Source organism: Neospora caninum, chromosome X, assembly GCF_000208865.1.
Source record: "Neospora caninum Liverpool complete genome, chromosome X".
Classification (NCBI taxonomy): Eukaryota; Apicomplexa; class Conoidasida; order Eucoccidiorida; family Sarcocystidae; genus Neospora; species Neospora caninum.
Window position 1 is genome coordinate 3,891,501 of NC_018396.1, and position 22,974 is coordinate 3,914,474.

General features: G+C 54.6%; 1 protein-coding gene across 1 annotated transcript; it reads right to left on the reverse strand.

Annotated features, from left to right (window-relative positions):
* Positions 1–3,518: 3,518 nt before the first annotated feature.
* Positions 3,519–21,837, reverse strand: NCLIV_049340 (conserved hypothetical protein; the record flags this gene model as incomplete). Its single annotated transcript, XM_003884486.1, has 9 exons — positions 3,519–4,727; positions 5,472–5,559; positions 6,175–6,248; positions 6,912–8,189; positions 8,741–8,951; positions 9,296–17,385; positions 19,335–19,957; positions 20,178–20,421; positions 20,998–21,837. 9 exons carry the CDS (start codon positions 21,835–21,837, stop codon positions 3,519–3,521), a joined length of 12,657 nt encoding a protein of 4,218 aa, XP_003884535.1.
* Between the last annotated feature and the right edge of the window lie 1,137 nt (positions 21,838–22,974).

The following is a 22,974-nucleotide window of genomic DNA, read 5'->3' on the forward strand; positions in this document are numbered from 1 at the left end:
TATATAGATGATGCTGCTTGTGGGCTCAGGCGATTACGAAGAAGCAATACGCATTCACAGGATATGCCTGGACCTTAGCAAGTGAGTCATGCATTAGTATCATCACCTCCACGTCCTCTATGTGAGCAGGACTACCGTCAAGCTGCCAAAAGAATCTCCTGTTCCCAGAGTTCCATCCTTGGCGCTATCCTGTCGCTTCTGTCTTTCAACATGATTGCCGTGTGGTATATATCGGAGCGCACCAGAGTTGATTCATCGAAGATGACACAAACCAAATATGTGGGACCCACACCACGGTCCTGCGATTTCCGTTCGAGTATAACAATTCAGCAAATTTTTTTGCACCAAACGGCAGACGAAAAATACTTAAGAAAGACAAATGATGTTTGTTCAGGTTCTCTTCTTCCGAAATCTCCCTCAGCAGCACCTGTTGTTGTGTACTGGGCAGGGACACGCAAGACGACGTATGCGGCGGCATTACCCGTTCGGCTCTTGCAAAGGCACTGGAGGCTTCAGGCCAAACAGAGGTGATGCATGTTGGCTTTTCTTTGTCTCTTCGCAGAAGAGAAGATAAACCGCTACCGGCGAAAAAAGACATTTTTGAAATAGGCGTTATCGGTCGTGTGAAAAAGATTAAGTGTAACACGACAGCCCATCTCTGTTATTGTCTCTCGCCACGCATGAACCATCATCGTACAACATGCACACCCTTTCATAGGGTAATGGACGCGCCCGGCGACACAGAGACTGTCTGCTGTCCTTGGCGGCAGCAATTTGGGAAAGACGCCTTCTTTTTATTGTGTTTCTGCGAATAAGGGTGAAAGCTGGGGAACGACGTTGGTGTGCGTCGACGTTTGCAGGAGGCTATAGAGCTACTGGAAACGTTGTTGCAAACGTCAGCAGAGACGGTAAGTAAAGCTTGCAGAACAGCTCTCAACGGCCGCCTGCGACACTTTGGGTATTAACAGGATATGAAACAGGCTGCCAAATCGTCCAGCTACTGAGAGCCAGCACTTTCTACACGGAAAGTGAAGAAGCTCCCGCGAATATAACAACGGCGCGTATTCGCCAAGAACTTGTATTCGTGCCTGCTGGCGTGTGAAGCATTTGTGTGACAAGCAAGAGCAGAGAATGCAAGCATCGGCTGGACTAAGCCTTGGCGCCATTTACATCCAACGAGGTGACGTTATACGTGCGATGGAGATTCTCGACAAATATTTCGAGCTTGCTACGTACGTCCAATGATACTTATACCCTGGGGTATCTCTGGGGCCTCCGGGGCAGACAGCCGCATTCAAAAAAAAATCGCTTCTGGTGCCACTCGTTTCGCTGCGAGTCTTCATGGTCCACAGCGTGCACAAAGTTGAGGAAAGTAGGAATGGCCACGAAACGGAAATGCATAAGAATTGTGGAGAATAGTTTCACCCCTGGGAAGGTGGCCGTGCGGACACGCCGACCACAAACTGCCGCTGTTTCCTGAATACCGGGTTAACTCCGCCATCGCATTTCTCCGATCTATATAATTCATACTCTCAAAAACTCCTTTTCGCTGCCTGTCCAGTCCAAAACTTCCGGCTAGGTAATCACAGGGGATCTCATATCGTGGTCGTTCTCCATGAGATGCGGTGATCCCGTCAGTGGCGGATTATTGTCTAAAAGGTGCCTGCGGTTCTCGCTTCAGAGTGAGACAAGCATTGGCGTGAAAAATACTACAATCAGTGAGATCACAGGCATAGTGTGAGACGCCCTTGCTGTCACCACGGGGGCACGCGCACATACCGTTATTCAGCAAATGCTACCACGCTTCGAATAATGTTGGCTTCGTCTCGACAACAGGGTAATTGGCGCCAGCGATCGTGTCGACGGTGCGCGCATTATGCTGGGCACTTCGCGGGCAACATGTAAACTGGAGCAGTACAAGGAGCTTGTCATCGAAAGTCTTGAGGGGCTATTGTTGTGGAAAAGTAACAGGGTACTCGGGACGGGCGAGCCGGGAACCGCCGGCAGTCGTGGCAGGCATCCGCGTTCCAAGGTGCCATCCGGCAGCGCAAAGGAACCTCGGGCAAATGGGGACGAGTAAGGGGAAGCGAATGAACAACACGGAGATGCTGCGGTGAAGGGAGCCATAAACGTAGAGAGAGACAACCCGGAAAAACACACTTTTTCAAAAGGCAATCTCGGCAATGAGCACGCATCTCGAGATAGTCCCTGCGGGGACAGTGCAGTCGTATCATCACCGGCGAGTCAACGTTTAATTTTTGTCATCCACTCCGAATTGTTTCTCGATTTTCTGCCACCGATGAACACAGAGCGCTCGCACGCATCGGAAGGGCTCTCAGAGGGACTGTCGAGAAACATCCCTCGCGGGTGCGTGCTGGAGTGGAATATTGTGGAGATTCCGAACAATCGTCGCTCCCCTGCACTTGTATGCAACAGTTCGCACAGAAACAGTAATAGGTGGACATGCAGGGCACCTAAGTCACTGACAATCATATTTACTTGTTGTATAAAGTGGAGCGTTGCTCAGGGTTGTTGCATTTGGGCTGGCGACTTGCCTGTCTGGAGGAATCTCCGTCGTGTGCCCTGTCGAGCATTGCGTAGTAAACGTCACGCCATGAGGAAAAGGGAGATGGACGACCCTGAGTTTCGGTATCACTGAGCACCTGGCCTCAGATAAGGCCTTGACGTAAAGATAAGGTGCTTGCCTATTCCTGCCCCCGGAGTTGTGGTCCATTGGCCGTGTTTCCGCAGTACCTATCGACGGGGAGCTCTCTCCGCAGTGGACCTTAAATCGTCTTTCATTTGGGAGAAGAGAGCAGCATTCAATCTGATGATACCTACGAGTGTAGCCGCTTTGGGAACGCAGTTCCACAATTGTGTATCAGCGACGTGGAAGAAGAAGAGTCCCTTCCTCAACAGCCGCCTACACGAGAAAATGCGTCAGCCTGTGGTGGCGGGCAGTGCTTCACAAATGCGGTCAGTGTAAGCTTTTTTGGAATTCATCATATCAGTTACATCGCTGTTTATACGGAAGCGGTGCCAGATCTTGCAGACCGCATCGTGAAGAGTGCGGTCGAGTGAGTCAACTCGGACGAGTTCCGTAGAAAAAGTGGGGGCGAGAGCTCACACGGATAATATCAAAGAGTATAGCGACGAACTCAGTTACCGTTCTGGAATTACGGATCATCCGTAAAGGCAAACTTGTGACGGTCGATCCGTGCGAACATCGGATCCGTTCCGACCACGTGTAACGGCCATGGCACTCTTGAAGCAATAGGGACAACAAATTAATGTCAGAAAAAACAACACTGCCACCCTCTTGCTTGCCTCGAAATGTGCAGAATCCCGGCTCTCCCTGTTTGAACAGCATCACAGTTCGCTACCAATAGAAGAAGCGCTTTCCCTGTTGATTCTAAATGAGCCTGATACACGAGATCCAAGACTTTCCCGACACTCGGCGGACCATCACACACTGTCGACTCCGCATTGATGAACGATCGGGCACGAGTGTGACGGCATCACGTAGGGCTTTCTCCTTCTTCCCGTGGTTCTTTGTCTTCAACAGCACCTTGTTTCTTCGAACGCTTCCTCTGCCATCCTCCAGTTCCTCCGCAGTCGGGTCCCAGTGTTCGAGCATCACCGCCGCCCTCTCCATATCCGCTCCTAGAGTCTGTCGTAGTTCTGTGACCTACTGTGGGCACATCGTCTTGTGGATGGAGCGCTCCCGCGGAGCCTGCCATACAATTGGTATATGACGTTTTCCTCCTTCCTCTAGAGCGTGTCTCGGCTCCCTGGCCTTGGGCGCTTTGCAAGCTCGCACCCGAAAGCATCCTCTTTTTTGAAGCCTTCTGGCGTGCGGGGTTCTCATCAGCAACAAGTCCCTTTTGGGAGGGTGCCGGCTGGCACCCTTTTCCGTGCAACTGTTGCGGCAGAAAATCGGCGCTGGTATTGTTGGCAGGCTGGGCTTCACGGCTTGTGTCCTTACCCCGTGTACGGATCGATTTATTGCCGCCCCGACCACTGCTCGCGGCAGCCCGTTTGCGGCGTCCGGCCCTGATGGTCTGATACGTATCGGGGTTCTTACCATCGTGATTTTTGTTCGTATCTCTTACACGCGCAATCGACAGCTGTACTTGTTTCGAACCTGATGCCGAGAACAACCCTGCTGGCAGGCCAGAGACCGTACCAGGCGTCTCACGTGTCACCGTGGCCTCGGACACAAGTTGCTGTTGGTGGTTGTCCTTGGCCGAAAGATGCGGGGATCCGCCCAGACACCTCGTGGACAGAGTACTAAGTGACAGTTCAACGGCATCGATACTTCCATCGCTACCCTGCTTGTCCGTGCTATTGCTGCCACACTGACTCTGTCTCTCCCTGTAAAGCGGCAAACTGCCGTGCGGAGAAGTATCGGCTATCTGCTCCGACTCAGCGAAGCTAGGCAAATAGGCAGCCAGCTTTCTCCTCAGCATGCGACACTGACGGTGAGGCCGACCTGCTGGTGCTTCCGGTGTCTGCGGGGCATGCCATTCAAAGAACGGTACTGACAAGACGTGCCACCCAGCAGATCTTAGAATCTGATGCTTGAATTGTGTCAAGGCCGTCGGCAGGAACTGGGGCCCATCGAGGTATCTCGTTCCGCTTCCAGGGAGCGTCACGCCTCTCAGGACCTCAACAAAGTGCGTGGGGCCGTCTACCTCTACCGCCACGCGTTGCCCATCAGCAGCTTGCTGAAGAATTGCACAGACAAATACACGCAGAAACACTCTAATTCCTTTACTATGGACACTCACTTTAGAAACCGCAAGACCCCATTGTCCACATTCGAGAACAGACAGACGGAACTACAGGCACGTGGCGTCGGCTTTCCATCCGGGCTATTTCTGAGGACGCATGGTGGTCCCCGCAAAATGAAGCAATTGACGTAAAGTGAACAGAGGCATTTTGTCTGGAGTGTTGGTAGCCATCCCTGGACAAATAATTGTGAGGCCGCCTGATTGTTGAGCCGCATTGGTACACGGAGTGACATAAAACCGTTAAAACGGCCCTGCCGGGAAAAAATGGCCGCCCATCTAGAAAGCAACACCAAGACGGGGCACCAGCGTACGAAGCGGTTCGCATCCGGGACAGGGACAGGCTTGGTGGTGTGTCACTGGTCCTCACGCTGCTGTAGTGCGGTAAAGCTAATGGATCCATGTACACGAGCGCAGAGGATACGCGAAGTGCAATCAACCAGTGACTGTGAGTTGTTTGGAGACAGCTTCCCGGCAGCTCGACGAGGACAAAGCCAGGGACGCGGCGGATAAAAATACTAGATCCCGGCTTGGGTTCGGCGTCGCCTCTTCAGCTAGCGCACATCCACTTTGACGTAGTCATAGCTGCTAGCCGTGGCCAAGCGTAACCATAGGCTCCCACAATAAAATATACTATTGTTCGATTCCCCGACTTTATGGGAAGGCAGAGAGATAACGTACCGCCGCCAGGGTGATATCCAAGGACAGTCCTCCGCTCGTCCAAGCTTCGTTCTCGTGAGCAACGCCTAACTCATGTGTCAGCGTTGCGCTTATGGCCTGACGCAATCACACACCGCAGCGTCAGCTGAACGATCTGCTGATTCGTTGTGAATGCAAGAAACAGGTACGCCATGTGGCTGACGGCCACGAAACGCACAATGTTCCACAAAAGCGAACAATCGTATAGAGATCTTCTTCACCCGTATCAATAAGATGCCCTGCCAGTGCAAGTGGTGAACTGGAGTAGTACAGCACATGATAAGCTCGCGCCGATTTCTCCTCCTACGATGGACGGCAGAGTCACGTCTGCTTATAACATTATCTCGTCTGAAGCCTTATCGTGAACACAGACTAACTGCCGGCGGGTCACATAATCTTACACTGTGTAACAGTAACTGTCTAACAGTTACGCATGCATCAGATTAGCGGGAGCATTCCTCACGCCAGGGATGCCCATGTGTTAGTAGATCGTTCGAATGGGACCAAGGACAGCGTGCAGAGGGGTAAGCCCGCTTGTCGACTCAGCCGGACGACAGCAACGTAGGATACGCATACAGACGAAGAGATTATTCACGCTGGTTGATAGAACGGAAGCTTCAAAGATCGTATGAATGTCATTTACGTCGTGACAGCCTAGCACCTCCGTGGACCTGATGTTGCTCACCTTGTGAAGGCCTGATGACCCTTTACTGATATAGTGGCGCACAGCTGCACGTAGTAGCCCGGGCCACTCACGACCTTGATCAACGAGGATGCGGGAAATCTCTGCCTTGCCTCTGACTGATCGCGATGATGACGGCTTGTGACGTCGTTCCGCCTCACTTGAACCAGCACGCTCATACAGGCCAAACGCTGCGAGAGGACTTTCCATCCATTGGTGCGAGGCATAATGCGGCTTGGTTATTGGAGCTTTATCCTGACGATTTCCGTGGACTATTCTGTCGGAGCTGGGAGTCATCACGGCAAAGCTCAGTTCCGGGCACGATGCCGGCGAACTGCCGTGGTTTAACGCCGTCCGCGACACCGATTTTCCGCTCATAAGATGTAGCAAGCGAACCTGCACAATGATTCGCCACTCAACAAAACTTAATGCTTCACAATTATAGAGTCAGCATTAGCTTCCACTTGGATCGAAGGCATCCTCATGCCGAGGCGGATAAGAGAATCTAGATAAACGGTAACCCACTGCATCTTTTCTAAAGGGCCGTAGGGCTGGGATCCACTCTCGTGGAAGTGATTACATTGTTCAACCAACCGAGGAAACAACAGTGACTTTAGGTGTGAATCTGGCGTTCATGAGCGTGGACGACTGACCCAAAGGCAAGTTCAGTTGCGGCGCGTAGAACGGGTTCGGAACTGGCGTAGAACAAACTCTGTTCTGATTTCGTATGGTTGTCTCACCTTGTTTAACGTATCGATGAGGCCGACCGGTGCGTACCCTTTCTTTTCCAAGTCCATTAGAAAATGCAAAAACGCTCCACGTCCTTGTTCTTTTTTCCTCCGCATTTCGTTGAGCAACAAGGCGCCCTCCCTCACGCAACGAGCCGCTATGGTTGCATACACTGTCTCCGATCGATCGCCGTCAGGATGACGACCTAGACGGGCGCTGGCTGTTTCCTCAGTGTCGAGGATGGCGTTGGACTTCGCTGCTATTAAGGAGTCGAGAGACTTCGAGTCCGTGGTTGGCACAGCTGCGATTTCACTCTTAGGAGGGCGTTGCTCGGCCGGTCTGGTTTCCAGGGCACTCAGACAGCTTTGATCACAGGAAAGAATAGGCGCATGTCGCTTCAGGTCGGCGTCACCTTTCTCCTCCCCCTCTGCTGACAACTCCCCATGCGAAATACCATCCTGGCTACTGCTCGTTGGTGGATTTGTCCGTGTGTGTTCTTTGGTATCCCGACCACACACAGACGATGCTGCACTGCCGCAGCCGAACTCCTGTCTGCCTAGAATCGCTGGAGAGGTATTCTCGCAGTCTCTGTACCGCACAGGGTCTCGGGAGGTAAGCGCGAACCGAAGAACGCGAATCAGGTGCTGCAAAGGAAGAGCCTCCATCGCATGGTCATCATCCAACATCAGCAAAAGCTCACGTCTGAGCACCGCAAGTGACTCCTGAGGCTGGTGGATTGCCGCATCAGCGAGAAGGAGCACGGCCGGCCAGTGCCTCTCCTTTTGTGAGCGCCAACCGCCATCTCTCTGGAGCTTTCTGGAAGGCCGGTTGGGGACGGGGGAGCTTGGCCCACCAGACAACAGCTTGCTAGTATGTTGGCAAGAGGCGGTGCGGAGACTTTCCGACGTCTGCTGTGGCGTCATGTTAGCAGATGGGTGCGCTTCTACCATCCCTCCCCCACAAGGCGAGACACCGGTTGACTGATGAAACGGAGCGGTGTTACCTTGACCCAACCGGAGGCGCCGGTGGGACCGAACGGCTCTAGAGACGGCATCAACCAAAGGTGGGTGGAAAACCCGAGCCTGCCGACTCAAGTGAAGAACATATGCAAGAGAATCGAGAGAACAGTACCGCCGGGGTCTTTTCACATTATGCAGGAAATGGACCGATGTGCCGTACTGCCCTGCTGTGGACTGACGGACAGCGTCTGTTGACGTCGTGGTGGCTATGTCCGCCTCAATGTCCGAAGTGCATTCGTTTATCAGATGCGTTAAGCCGTCGAGAAGATCCTGAAACGATACACGCCAACAGGAAATGCGTGAATCAGAAAAGCAGGAAAGGAAGGCACCATGATTTGTTCGAATTTAGATCTGTCGCCACCATCAAAAACACGTCAACACCAAATGCCACTCTTCCGAAGTAGTAGGTTCCACAGCTGGGGTGCTACGCGTGTGACTAATCGCCCATCATAATCGAGAGATGGGCGTTTGTGCGTGGGATGCGATCTACACATAGAAACAGTAAATCAGCTCTGGAAACATATGTACGAGAATACTCTTGTAAAGGACATATCAACTCACGGGCACGCTCAGTAAACAGGCCAGCAGCAGGGCAATCCTAGCTTCCAGATGATCGTTTTCCGCTGGAAAGGCCCTTGCAGAGTAAGAGAGATAGTCACAGCATGCTGTATTGGAAAACCACGCGGAACCTTATGCTGGCGGGTTCATCTCTTGCCGATGTGCAGGCTTGACGAAGCAGGGAGCACTTGCCGTGTGCGGCGCCGATACACTGCACCCGCTACGGGATTATTACAGATTCGTATTTCGCCATCATATCTCACCGAAAGAGCGGGATGCCTGGGAAGCTCTCCACTGCGGAATCCATCTGAGCTTTCCGGTTGTTTGAAGGGGTGCCGGATCCTCGCCAAAATGTCGAGACATAGGATCAACTGAACGTAGATCTCCCCTGGATTTGCATGCATGGCTACGAGCTTCGACGAACCGTTTCCAAGCCAAGACCGGTTTTGCTCGCTGCTGACTTGGAGCCTGTGCCTTTGAGGGAGGAGCACGTACGGATGAAAGGCACCGAGAACCATGTTGCGCACATCGTAGGCAAACAGATGCGTTTCCCAAAGCTAATTACCCTAGAGGAGACAAAGGGGAGAAAGTGCAGGTCGTCCATTTTCTGTTGCGTCTTCAGACACACGCGAATCGCTGTCCGTACATGAGACGATAAGCCTCAGCAGGCACTGAGCAACAACTCAGGGGCTTGAAAAGGCGTTCACAACTCATGGGCAGTCCCCCAGTGCATCACATTGATTTGGAGCTGCAGACAAAGCTGTCGCAATGGAGCACGGCTACGCGGATCGGGTCACTGATTCGTTCTATTCACTTACTCCGCAAGCTCGGCAAGCACGGCGTTCAGCAGGAACTGAAGGGCATCGTTCAAATCAGGAGTTCTTTGTTCGTCGTCTCGAGGTGTTTCTGGTTGAATGGGGCCTTGAGGTTTGCCATTCTCTCCGTTGTGACCTTCTGCCCATCCAGGTTGCTGCCGGCGATGCAGCGAGTGCTCACCAGAACGCTGGTGAATATTTGCAGCGATCCAGAGTAACCACCCCGCTGTCATCAGATCCGCCTCTCGACTGTCCTGCTTTCGCTTTCGACTTTCCTCAGATACCACAGTCTCGCTGTCCACATCGTCGGTTGAAGAGCAGTTAGCCCGGAGCTTCACTGACTCTCGGCAAGACCCCAACCGTCCAGGCGAGCTTTCCTCTTGCACTCCACAATTCAGGCGAGACTCGTTCGCGCCGGTACGTGAGTCCTCTGTCGGAGGTCCTGCCTCTATGCATGTCAGTTTGCCTCCTTCGTTGGTCCTCTGCACATCAAATTCGTGACCCGGTGTGACTGATGCTTCGCCTCGCTCGGCTGGTTCCTCTGTCAGGGCCTCAGGATCACGCGGACGAGTCTTGTTCGGTTCCGCTTGAAACAGAGGTCTCTCATTCAGCGACCCCTCTCCACTGATCAGGCGTCGGGCGTTAACGAGCAGCTTGCGTACCAGAGACGCGGCAGCTGTGACTGGGACATTTTTCGAGTTAGCAAAAAACGAAAGCAGAGCAAAATAAGCAGAGCTGCCATGCGTATCACGCGCTGCCGCAGTTGCGATACGCTGTTGTTCGTCACTACCCAGCAGTCCAGACCCTGCCGCAGCAACGGCGCCTGCAATCCAATGACTTTCACGGGGCGCTGAGAAGCCTTCATGATCCACGGCTGCACATGTATCAGGCCGCTCGTGTGTCGCGTCATCGCCGGGTGTATCCCGCTCCTCTGGCGTAGCTTCACCTGCCCCAGCTGTCCCGGTTTCGACGGACCACTGTTCGTGGTCTGCGGTGCTGACTGTGCTCGCTGCTGATCCTTGACTTCTTCCATAGTCTCCACGCCCTAGTGGCATACAACTGCCGTGAGGAGAACCGGCGTGCGAAGTACCGTACGCAGCAGGCCGCGTGGTTCCGCTTGTCGCTCCGCGGGGCAATTCACCGTATGCCGCGGTACGCGCAAGCGCCATAAGCTTGTTAGCCACAATACTGCCTACTGCAGGAATCCCTAAAGAGTGCCCCTGACGGCGGGGTTGACTATCGAGTGACGAGGCATGGTGGTCTGCTGTGGCGGATGCATCTTCCTGGAGCGACAAAGCCTCCCAAAGCCGTGCGAGAGCACCAGGACTCAGATTACCTAAACTTCTCAGCACGGCGGACTGTAAACTACAAACTAGCGCTTTGCCAGAGAAAGGAAATTGTTTCATGGTCGCACGCTCATTCCCTGTCCAGTGCGCCTGCGCGCCCTCTCCTAACTCTTCATGGTCCTCTTCCTTTGGTTGCTTCTGCTCGCCGGGCACAACTTCCTGACTGGTGCCTTTGCTCATTAGATTCACTGTCGGTCCCGAAACTGGCTCGCTTCCTCGCTCGGACTGCCCGTCTGCGCTGTCAGCTGTCGTGCAACCTCTGCCCATAAGGCACGACGCACGACTCCTCAGTTCGCCACCAACTCTCCGTCGAAACTGGTCCCTTAGCTGTCGCGTGCTTGCTAGCTCAGCAGTACTTTCTTGTCCCGCAAGAACGTCGCTGCCGTTACTTTCCCACAGCAGACGAAGAAGAGCGGCACCGCGATGCCCGTGCAAACGCGGGAACCACTCTTGGACGAGAGGGAGCATTCTCTGCAAGAAGTACCACGCTGCAAATCTCAAATCCCGACTGAGTTGATCTGCTGTTGCCGGAGAGTCATGAAGGCGTCCTGTACCTGAAAGCATCACCTGGATATTTGCCGACTGGTCTCCACATTCTCTTGCGGATACCGCTGATCGGATGCGGTTACTACACGCCGAGCTGTTCTCCTGGGAGAGGTCGTTCCCATCTTGCAATGCTGCAGCGGTTTCAGCTGGATATCGTTTCAACTGGACCGACACAGCTGGTGGCGCGTGACCGCCCTGTTCTTTCGTCTCGTCCCGTCTCTGCTGTCCTGCATCGGATGCTGGATGGCCTCGCTGCAGTTTCTGAAGCAGAGAAATGACAGGGCCAGCCAGGGATGCCGCGGAATCGAGGGGCAAACTGGGTGCAGTCGCCAACGTCATCAGCAGCCGGGCCAAGGACTGGCGAATATCAACAGCATCATCTTTGGTATGATGCTGCGTCGCTGCGATATCCCTGTCCTCAGTTCCATTACTCGCAGTGTGTGACGACAGCGGTAACTGAGCGCTCTTCCCTTTCCCTGACGAGGGCTCAAGCGTCAGAGACATGGGGCGTTGAGAGGTGGTCCGCTGTCCATCCAAAAGAGCAAGTCGTTCCAAGAGTTCAAGAAAGTAGGATATGCAAAGCTGCTGCAAAGGCAATAGGCGCTCCGCATGGTACTCTTCTTCTTTGACGTCGCCTCTGGTGTCGTCCGCAGGAGGGGCATCTGCGGTTACAGGCGACGTCGCCGAACGTGAAACGTGGATGAAAGGTGCTGCGTCATCATCATTTGTCGGGAGGTGCTTTCCAGTGTGTCCAGTTACTTCCGGTCTTTCTTCGGATACAAGAAGTCTTAGGCCATCGTTCACGTCCGCGGTTCTGTTTGCATTGAGGCATAACTGTGCGGGCACCTCCGGCGTCATCCCTGTGACGTCCGTTTGTGTACTGGTCTCCATGAATTTGGCATTGTCTCCGTTGTCGGCCTTCGCCTGGTGTTGCCTCCAACACTTCACGTTCGTCACATATTCGTCCATCCGATGCTGCGAACCCTGAAGCAGATGCAAGACATTAGCCAACACCATCGCGTCTTTCGCGAGACTCCGACCAACCGCCAGGCTCTTAGGACCACCGCCAAGAAGGCGCAAAGCCCCTGCTGCGCTAAGCCGGTCTCCCTTCTCGCGGACAAGAGCACGAACGCGTCTCCAGCTCCATGACTTTAATGCGTCAGTATGCCACTGCTGCGGGGCAGCTTCTGCCTCCACACGTCTGCTACAATCTTGACGCTGTATTGGTGGCTCCGGTAGCAGTGCACCTGCAGGCGTAGACCTCAAAGGACAAAATTGGCCCGTTCCTTGTCCCGATAATGAAGCAGATTTTGTTCCAGCCTCAAGTACTCCGAGGTCACCACTGGCCACCGGGGCAGCCAGACTCGTGTTCCCTATTGGGGATTCGAGGGAGAGCAAATAGCCGGTGAGGGCTGCCGCAGCAGGAGACAACAATGTAGCAACTGAGCTGTCCGGAAAGTGGCTGTGAGCCGTTTCGTTTCGGCGATTGGCAGAATGAAACTCGGGACGGGTCGCAGCGGCAACAGGTTGCCAGCCAATGCAGCCAGACCCAGACGCACCCCCCGCTTCTGGTCCGCCCTGCGCCCGCGCACATCCGACTGTAATCTCCGGCTGAAGTCTCTCCAACATTCGTAGCCAGGTGGGGGCGGCCGAAGGCACTCCAAGCAACTGAGCAGCGGCGGCACCGGCGTGGGACAACTGCTGCGGCTCCAGCAAGTCCCAATACGTTCGCCGTCTGTGCATTGTTCCTTGGCTGACAGTTTTGGAATCCAGTGTTTTATTTCCGTCTCCCGTGGCGCTCGCCGTCAACTGTGGACTAGCCTCTAGAACTCCCAATAACATGTCGCCGCGGTTGCGACCCGTGCCACTGTCAGACTGGTGCAACTGCCGATCCAGGCGCCGGGTAGTAGATTCGCCTGCGCCAGTAGGGGGAGACGACGTTTTGGGGGGAAGGAATGAACCGTCCCTGTTTTGGCTGCAAGGACCGGTGATAATGCCTGTGCCTCCCCTGGCTTCGGTCAAGCGACAGGCTTCGATTGGGCGATTCAGCAGTGCAATAAGCTCAAGAGGAACGTCTTCGACAATACGTCTTGCCCAATGTTTAGCCCGTGGGAGTTCGGTTGACGACTGCGGCCGTCGCTCCACTACCGGTGAACCAGCGCTCTCTCCGTCTCCTGGGCTGTTACTGTCAGCGGCGACCTCGCCGCACGAGCCACATGTCGCCACCGGTGAATTGGAGACTGGTTCTGGTGCACACGAGTCATTCAACGCGCCCGAGTGTGCCCCCGCCTCGTACGCAGTTGCCAGGAACGCTGCAACAGCAACATCATCAGGAGCTTCTGCGGATGCTTTGAGGCGCTGGAGAGCCGTCAGGCCGTGAGCCAGATCGGTAGGCAAAAAATGCGGAAGCACACGACGTGGAAACGCCGCCTTAAGAAGCGAAGTAAAAAGAGAAGGCGGCTGGAAGGTGAGGCGCTCGCGATGATGTAGAAGAAGGGAAAGCAACGCTGCTCTAGATCTGCGCAAGGCTGGCAGGACAGCCGATCCTTCATGAATAGGCATCCGTGCGCTCGGGTCGTCTAGGTGCGTTTCCTCCGGCACTGAAGTGTTTAGTCGGAAAGCAGAAGCATTTTCCTGACTGGGCTTGCCGTCGTCATGAGCTGTGTCTGAGGGAGAACTTTGGAGAGCAACGGCATTGAGAGCGGTGAGTACCTCTTCCTTGGCTCCCAGGAGTTGCAGCAACGGAAACAAGCGATTGTACATCGGGTCGCTAATAGTATGCATATTCTCAACAAGCCAGGAAATCAGTGCCGGTCTTAAATGATATTGGAGAACAGCGTTTATCCTCTCAAATCCAAAGCTTTCATTGCCGCCGTTCTGTCCGTCATTGGCAATACGCGGATACGCGTGCGAACCTCCGTCGTCCTCGTGGCGAATCGGAGTGTGCGTCTCCGTGGAACACGCAGCTCTCTGGTCGGCTCTGTCCTGTGTGTGACTCCAAAATGTGCCCGGCGCGTCCCCTGCGTTCTTGTCTTCCGCATCCGCCGCCCTGTCCAGTACCACGTCTGTGGTAGCACTTCCTCCGGTTAGGTTCACCTGAGAAGGTAGCAGCTTCTGATGCCAGGCAGACAGAAACGAGTGGAGCTCCAAAAGGAGGCTGGGAAACTGCCCATGACTAGGAGAGGCGAACCTGCTTCGGAGCATGACTGCAATCAACTCAATCATCGCTTCCAAAGCATCGCTGTAGGTCCTAGTGCTCCGTGGCTCATGAGAATCAGGAGCGCGCGAATAGGAGAGGCTGTCCCATGGCGGCCTCCACTGCTGACTTCGTTTTTCTGCCTCATTCCTACCGCGCACGGCATCCGCTGTACCACCTGCAAGCTGATCTGGAACAGTCAGATGACGTTCCAAGATGTAACACGTTGATTTTTCCACCTTCTGTGGTCTACTCATTTGCTGCCTGTCCCTCACGAACCACGCCGCCAGGCTGTCAGTCTCAGGCATTGTTCGGCGAAGACGACGGAGCGCGAAAAAGAGCAAGCTCACACGTTTGATCCAGTGATTCACAATTTGCCGCTGTCGACTTGAAGCCTCGATCTCTCCAGCTTCACTCACTATTCCCTTTTCTTCAGCTGAAAATCCTGCTTTTTTTTCTTCAGCAGTGTGGATGCTTGTGAGCTCACATGTCACAGCGCGGATTGACCGAGCAACAAACGCTTCCAGCATACAAAGCAGTTCCTCGCGTCCTGCAGAAGACTGCTGCTGCCGCTGCTCGTCCCCAGGTGGAACGCGCTCTCTGTTGGCTGACAGTCCACGTTTTGTGGTCACGTTTGAGGAGGCTTCTCGTTCACAGGACGAAGGCCCAACCTTTAGACACTGCTGCTGCTCCTTGATTGTCCAGCAGGGGCTGCTCGGCTCCATTAGAAACCTTTTCTCTTGCGAGTGCTTCTCCCGGTCTTGTTGCAGAGTCATGAGAGACAGTAGGATAGACTGAACGTGTTTTGTTCTCCATTTATGCTTGGGAGGGGGCCAGCAGCTACGACAAAGCATCTGCTCCAGATCGGCTTTTAGGACTTCAGCCGCTTCCGTCTCCGCATCCAAAAAATCACAAGCTTGATGTTTGGCATCACTCTTCGCGTCTCCATTCAAAGCTTGTGATGCGTCCCACGAATTGGGACTGGTAGGAACTCTCTTTGAGCACTCCGTCCCCTCCCGCACATGACGGCCTCGACTGAGCTCAGTGGCACGCTCAACCGTGTCGGTTCGTCCAGTTAGGCCTGCACTGGGAAACTCGCGTGGGCTAGCGAATTTGTCTAGTGATTGTTGTTGAAGCATTGCAAGGACTGCCCACACTCGGCTATGCAACTCCCCTTCTCCTCGGTCCTCCTCCCCACAAAATCGCAGCCCGTCAGGAGTCGGGAACCCTTCTGACGAAGCCGATGAGCCGGTGGAGGAACACGAGCCAGGGGGGGCCGCAGAAGACGCCTGGCCCGGTACTGGTTCCTCGGCTTTGTGCTGTTGATGTCCATCTCCGTGCGGTATCCTGTTGTGTCGCATGCAGCGCCGGCGCTGCGCTCGGCGAAGCAACGCGAGTGCGCGCCGCACTGCGCTCAGAAGCAGTTGCGGCTCCTGCCACCGCAGTATGAGTGCCGCCAGCAGCAGCATGCTCAGAGCTTCTCTGCCTAGCAGGTGCACTTGCGAGTTGATATACCTACGCACAGTCTCAAGAAACAGCTTTTCTTCCCGATCCAAGGCCACTGGCGCCAGGTATAAGGCAAAGTCTTCGGTCTCACTCGGCAGACTAATATTCCCAGACCTCTCCTCATCATCTTCGAATCGTAACGGGTTGTCTTCGCGTGCGTGAAATGCGTTGTTATTCTTCAGTTGCCTCCGGTCGAATTCCTTTTGACGCTTGCTAGCTATCGTAGCCACTGCCCAGATAGCGTTCGTCAAAGCCTGCGCATTACAATTTGATATTTCCATTCTGAGTCGCCGGAGGACGGCCGCCACAACAGGGGCTTCATCTGCTGATGGCGAAATCCCTCTTTGTAACGCTCCTGGACTCTCATCCGCCTTCACCGGTTGCGCCACGCTCGATGTCGCGGAGTCCCAATCGAGCGTGGCAAGAGAGAACAAAGACGTGCTCGCGTCCAACGCGCTCAGCGACGGGGCCAGGTGCAGCAAAAGATGTCGGAAGCCACCATTCAGGCGTGCTTCACACTCCACCATCCGCTTTCGAAACGCGACCGCAACGGATAGCAGTGAGGATGCTCCGTTCCGTAGCTTTCTGTCCATTTGCTCTGCCTGTGGAGTTGCCAAGTCCTGAGCAGTGGCAGGTGCAGCCGCGCCACGTGGGTCTGCGATTGCCTGGTAAGGATGGTCAAAAAATCCTTGGGCCTTAATGCTCGCGAGGACCCGAAGTGCAGACGACAGCTGCGTGCCGTCCAGTTCCCGAGCGGTGGCCAGTTCTGACAGCCTCGAAAAAAGCCTCAAGAGCAGATGTTCCCAAAATGAGAATGCACGCGTTGCAGATCCGTCCGTGGTGACACTTGGGTTTGCGGTGTCATCACAGGTCGACGAGAGGGTGTAGTCACTGCTGGATTCGCATACCTTCTCGACTGATGATGCACGTAACCCCGCCTGCATCCCCCGAGATGAGTCACCTGCAGCTACATGTCCTGCGAGCTCAATCGACGACAAACGCCGAAGCGAGGACGCAGCAGACAAACGCTCGAAAAGGCCGAGCTTTTCAAGGGCCCACAGAATGCGCGTTAGCTGGTGATCCATAGAAGGTATTTTGACAAAAATAGTCCCCAACAGTCTCCGCATCCTGCCATCGTGCAACCACCGATCTTCGTGACCTTTTCGCGGTCCTACTACAGCTTGCGAATTCACAGTTGTAAGAGTCTCCTTTTCACAGATGAGGCCTGGCGGAGAAGGTGCACGTCCATCGTTTCGGCCTCTGTCACCAAGACAGCGTTCCTGCAGAACTGCTAATCGGTGGAGAGCCGAGCTAAGGGATAGCGAATCGAGGCATAGCGCATCACTCTCAGTGAAGTGGCTGTCAGACGCCTTCGTAGATGGCGACTCACTGGTCGTTCCGGATCCTGACTCCATTTGTACCTGTGTCCCTGTGATGCTATCGGACTCCGCTGCCGCTGCATCAATGGCCTGCAGAACCTCTTCGACACTATCAGCCGACTGAATACGCCGTCGAAAATCTCTACTCAGATTTAGCTCTCTCACCTTCCGGGTAACGTTAGTATCAAAATGAGTTATCCAACCGTCCTCGAATATGTATTCAGATTTACTCTCCCTCGACCTCGCCACATGCACGCCTTCAATAATTTGCCTCGATTCAGATTCTGTGAAACGGTCGCTTAGCCCTTTCTCAGTACTTGAAGTTAACGATTTCTGGAGAGATTCACTTTCTGAACCAATGATCGCCTCGATGCGATTCACGAGCAGAGCGGCGGTATCATGCCTGTTTAGGCGAAATAACAATCGCAGCAAAGTGCCGCTGTTTTCCAAGAGATGCAGGTGCTTCACCTGCAACGATGACGCCCCAGACGGGTGCTTGTTCGAGGTGCTGAGCTTATCAAGGAGGAGGTGAAGTCGGGCACCAAGCCTCTGCAGGACAGAGTCAACGCCGCAGCAACGCTGTGGACGTTTCAGGTGTCCCAGACCTGACGGCGCATCTTGCTTCCTCTCAGGCCTTGAGCCGTACTCCGTGCAATTCCTCTCCGCCTCATTCTCTGTGGCAGCAAGTTCTACCTGCCTGGAATCTTCGTTCAGGGCTTCTAAACAAATCCTGCTTTGCTCCAGAGAGTTAAGACTGAGAAGCAATGTCACAACATTTGGCAAACTGTCAAGGCGAGCCCATTCCCGATCAAGCGCCTGCGTAGCCACCGAAAGAAAGCGGAACATGTTCTTCGCGAACTGGCCCCGTTTCGATGTGCCCTCCACCATTTCCTTGGCATGCGTTTCCCTGTCGTCCCGCCTGACGGTCCCAGCATCATCGTGACTCGATGCACGGGAAGTCCGCACCTGCTGCGTTTCGTGATCCATCCACCTGCATCTTGTCTGACTGCGTGTGGTCTGAATCTCTGTCTCTGATGGCAATTCTTTCCGCAGCTTCTTAATATGGTCACGGAATAGGAAACTCGCAGCAGCGAGCAGCTGAGGGAGTTGGGAATGCACTGGCAGAACCCTGTCCGCAGCCAAAGCGAAGAACGCGGCAAAGCTTTCCAGCAGCCGTTCCCTGTCCGTCTCATGACGGCTCTCTATTTCCTGACTGTCGTTGCCGCTATGCAACTGCGATTTCAGGACAGAAAGAGGGTTCGTTTCGTCCACGGTTGACGCTGCTGCAGACCCATCCCGGTGGCGTGCAGTCGTGTCGACCACAGCCTCGTTCGCACCAGTCCATTGGGTACGCGGAACCTTCCCAAGAACCATCTTCCTGTTGCTTCCTTCGCCGCCTGCGCACACTTCTAAACCCGCAAGGGGATATCTCTTCTCGCCTCGTTGTTTCAGCTTCGTCAGTGAATACACCAGCCGCGCCAGGGTCGCCGCGAACTGTGAATCGGCCAATGATTGTCGGCAACCACCACCTCTTATGTTACAGAAATGCGAACCCACGTCTCCTCGCCGAGACCGTGATGTTTCCCCCCTAGGATCATGTGCCGCACACCCTGAGGATTTTGGATCCGATTTACCACTTTCGCTCGTCTCCTGCGGTCTGACACTCAGACCTATAATGTGGCAGCCTTGACGAAGTAAAGCAGTAACTAGCCTTTCCAAAACCTGACGCGCATTCGAGAGCGACAGAGAAGACTACGACAGCTTATTCATGAACGGCCCCATCAAATTGCGGCAGCAGCGTGGCTTCAGTCATTCCGAAAGCACACATTTGCACACTGAGGTTTCAATGTTTCTATCAGAGTCCACGGTGTTAAAATCCCCCGCACAAATAGCATCGGCGCGCCATTCATGCTCCCCAGGTAGTGTCTGTGTTTTCCCAGTTGTTAACGACAACGCACTCTGCCCGTGTCGCCTGACCACAGTCAGCAAAAGGCAAGGCATTCTATCCCGTCCCGCCGTCTGCGTTGTAAACGGGTTACACAATCTCTCAAAGGCTGCGTGGCCCATACCTGTACAAACCGTTCGTGGAATTCCCCGAGGTGCATTCCAGCTGCCGCCCTCGCCACAGCCGCAATTGTTTCGACATCGACGCCCAACTCTGGCAGACGCCTCCACGTTCCTTCTTGTCCAGCTTGAGAACGCCGGTTGTGTTCGGCCGAGCCCGGTACGTCTCTTGTGTTGCCTTCTCGACCTGTGGCTTTACCCTCATCAGCTTGATCGGCTTCACGTAGCTGATCGGAACGTTGGATTTTGTCGTCGTGACTCGTGCGCGATTCGAAGGGCTTAAGCTTCGAGGCATCCTCTTTGCCAAGGGCGTTTTCCAAACGAGAGGCTGCCGTCCTGAACTTCCTCATCGTCAGTTGCATCAGAGCCGGGAAAAGTCGCTCTCGCTGAAGAGGCGCGATGGTCTCGCACGCGACCCACAACTGGCCTGGAAAGAGTAGCATGATGACACCTTCGAAGTCCATCCCTAAAATGACAGCTGAGAGAGGCGAGCTGGACTCAAGCAGCTGAATACGGTCACGTCGGCAAGCGTCCTCCTCCGGCCGTAAAGCCACCAACACCCGCCAAATCCGCTGCACTGCAGAACCATTCGCGTAGTGCACGAAGTCAGGGACGGCACCCTCTTGCACTGAATCACCAGCGAATCAAAACTGGAAGGTAGACACACTGGCACGTGAACACGTGAACAAGCTGGTCAGAAGTTTCCTTCCTTCTCCCCGTAGCTGCGCGAATCCGTTCGATTGTGCGGTTAACGTAGCAAACAAAGACAATTAACGTAGCAAGTGCCACACCACATCAATTCTAATCGCGTCTGTTTTTGTCGTCATGCACATGCAGTGGCAACGTACTCAGTTCAACGTCTTTAAGATGCTCACGACGCGTCATAGAAAACCCAGGAGCCCTCGCCTTCTCGTCAACCTCCTGATGGGGATCTAGAAAGCCCACAAGAGCACGATCGACAATCACATCGGCTAGCCGGGCCAGCAGCGTTGCAGAGGGACGGAGGCCAAATCGCGCGAGAGCATGAAGGAGAGCTACTGCGGATGATACGTCCAGTGAACCGACTCTTTGAGGTAGAAGCGAAAGGATGTCCTGCAAAACCAATTTGCCACAGAAGACCAGAAAAGCACTCAGACACCTCACTGTAGCAACGCGTTATTTACGTACAGATCTAACCTCTCAACAGGAGCTGACAGGCATTCAATACACGGCAGTGACTGCTAGGACGACGACGGTATGTTTGCCCCAGTACGCCTGGGAGTCTACGGCAGTCTACATGCTTGGAAGGGTGGGCGCGTTGGCCGACGTGGGCCCCTACACTGTACGGGAAACAGAGGCAGATCACCTCGGCTGTAGACGACAACTTCGCAGTTGTTCGAATTGAGCACACAATGGACGTTCTGCTGGGAGGAGGCAACCCCAGTGCATTCTGGCCTAACGATTGAGACAGTGTGACGCTCCATCGGGAGAGTGACCACAGTCAGCGGGCCTGCTGCTGAGGGTAGACTCCAGCCAATATTCTGCAGTGGAAAGCACTAAGTATTACTATGTTGTCGGCGCCAAACAGAATATAGAAACTTCAGCATCTTGAGAGGCTCATTCCCACCGTAGCCAGCCCTCGAAACGCCATCTGGTCCCGAACACCTCAGTCGTGTTAACCGCTCGCACCTTGAAAATCGGGTGCCTCTTCACCTCTTCCCGCATCCGAATGATCCTCGCTATGTAGGGCACTTTCCGCTGACTTTTTCTCCACTCCGTATCGGTATTGTCATCTCGGCCTTCGCACGGAAATGGATGGTACACGTCGTCCGGTTCACCGGGCACTTCTACTCCGGCGTCATTTTTTGACCGCGCGTTCGGGGCCACGCTTGACAAGGACGACAGTCGCAAAATGATATTGGCCAGCTCGAGGCCGGACAGCCTGTGCAGATTATGCTTTTGTAAAAGGTTCCACAGATCCTCCAGGTTCCGGATATCATACAAGCGTCGGACAGTCCATGAGCCATCCGAGTCTCCGGTTGTGTTATCGCGAGATCTGAATCCTCGTGGGGATCTCAAAGTGTCGGATGAATCATTAATGCGATCTGATCCTTGCTGGCCATATGTTCCTCGCCGGCTATGTTTCACCTCTCGCTCTCCTACCCAGCGATAGTGTCGCTCGCTGCTGAAGCGGCCGGCCCAGGGCGCGTTCCAGTTCATGCCTCGTCCACCAGTGACCCGGTCGTTCGCACTGACTCCAGCGCCTCCTTCAGCTTCTGCACTTTCCCTTGTCTCGTGGGAAGGATGGCCCTTGTCAACTGGTTCCAGATTGCGATGCGCACGCAAGAAGGTTGGTCTTTCAATGCGAACCATCTCGGATGCAGCATTCCGAGTACTTCGCTCGGCCTGCTGCCGTGATGCGCCATCCTGCATCATCTCTTCTGGACCGGATACGTCAGTAACTGTCGGAGCGGCAGCCAGGTCTCGCGGCACACTCGAGCGATGATCAATAGCATCGCCGAGGGGCATTGTTTTTGACAATCCGAATTCGTTTCTTTCTCTCGGAGGCCTTGTAGTCGACGCGGGGCTCGCCCGATGATTCTCTTTATGATACGGATGCGCATCAGGGCTCCACAGGCCGCGGGAGTCATTCCCTCTTGCAGAAGGCAGTCGATTCTGTCCACGTCGCTTGTCTACCGCCCGCGCTGGAAGGAGCGTTTGTCGACCGTCAACTGGGCCGGGCTGCCGCCTCTCTGGAGCTTGCAGGTTTACTGAAGATGGATCTGACAAGGAAAGGTCACGAACGGGCGCGTCAGCCTCACTGTCCTTGAGCGGTGCATCATTCGCAGACCTCCACGCAAAGTCTAGAGACGACGGTGGCTGCGACGGCTCGCGAATCGGGACCTCCGTTGTCGGCTGAGACGTTGTAACGTACTCAGAGTCGTTTGCCGTGTCTGCTGACGGGGTGTGTGGACTCTCTGTCTGATGTGGAGCTCCGCTGGCGGGCAGAGCGCCCACTCCTCGTGACGGGGCTCCACGAACGGGAGTCTCAGATCGATTGGGACCGTGTGTCGCAGCGTTGGCTGTGCCTTTTGCATGTCTGTGCAGCAATGCCCTGCCCCAGGGGAAGGCCACGTCGGTCCACGTAGCATGTCTCAGATCTTTCGGTTCCACGCTCGCATTTCCTACTCTCTGGAACCCGACAGCAAACGAGTCCGACTGCCGTAGCCCAAAGGCAGTTTCCCAGATGCGAGAGCTATGCCGCCTGTCGCAGGCGGGGCCTACCGTTTTTCCTACGAGAGAAAATCGCAGACCACGGCCATATAGTGTATGGCGTCTCGGTGTTGAGCAGTTGTAGCTAGCACGCAGCACCGCTCGCTCCACGGAATTATAAGGGGAGTCAACCAACCCACGAATACATGGACGAGGAAAAAGGAAACTCGCGCGTGCGTCGTAGGCCTGAGTTGGGGTGCCGTGAGTGGCAAGAGAATGTAAGACCGGAAAAAAACGTGCAGCCGACTGCGCGCGTACTGTTGGCTGCAGTCTGCCGTGGTGCATAGTGCCTCTCGTCTGCCCGTTTACCGGCGCGGGCATGAACGTGACGGATCCATCATTGGAACCTTTTTGCCTTTGGCCGCGGTATCGCGTCGCTCCATCCGCATGTGG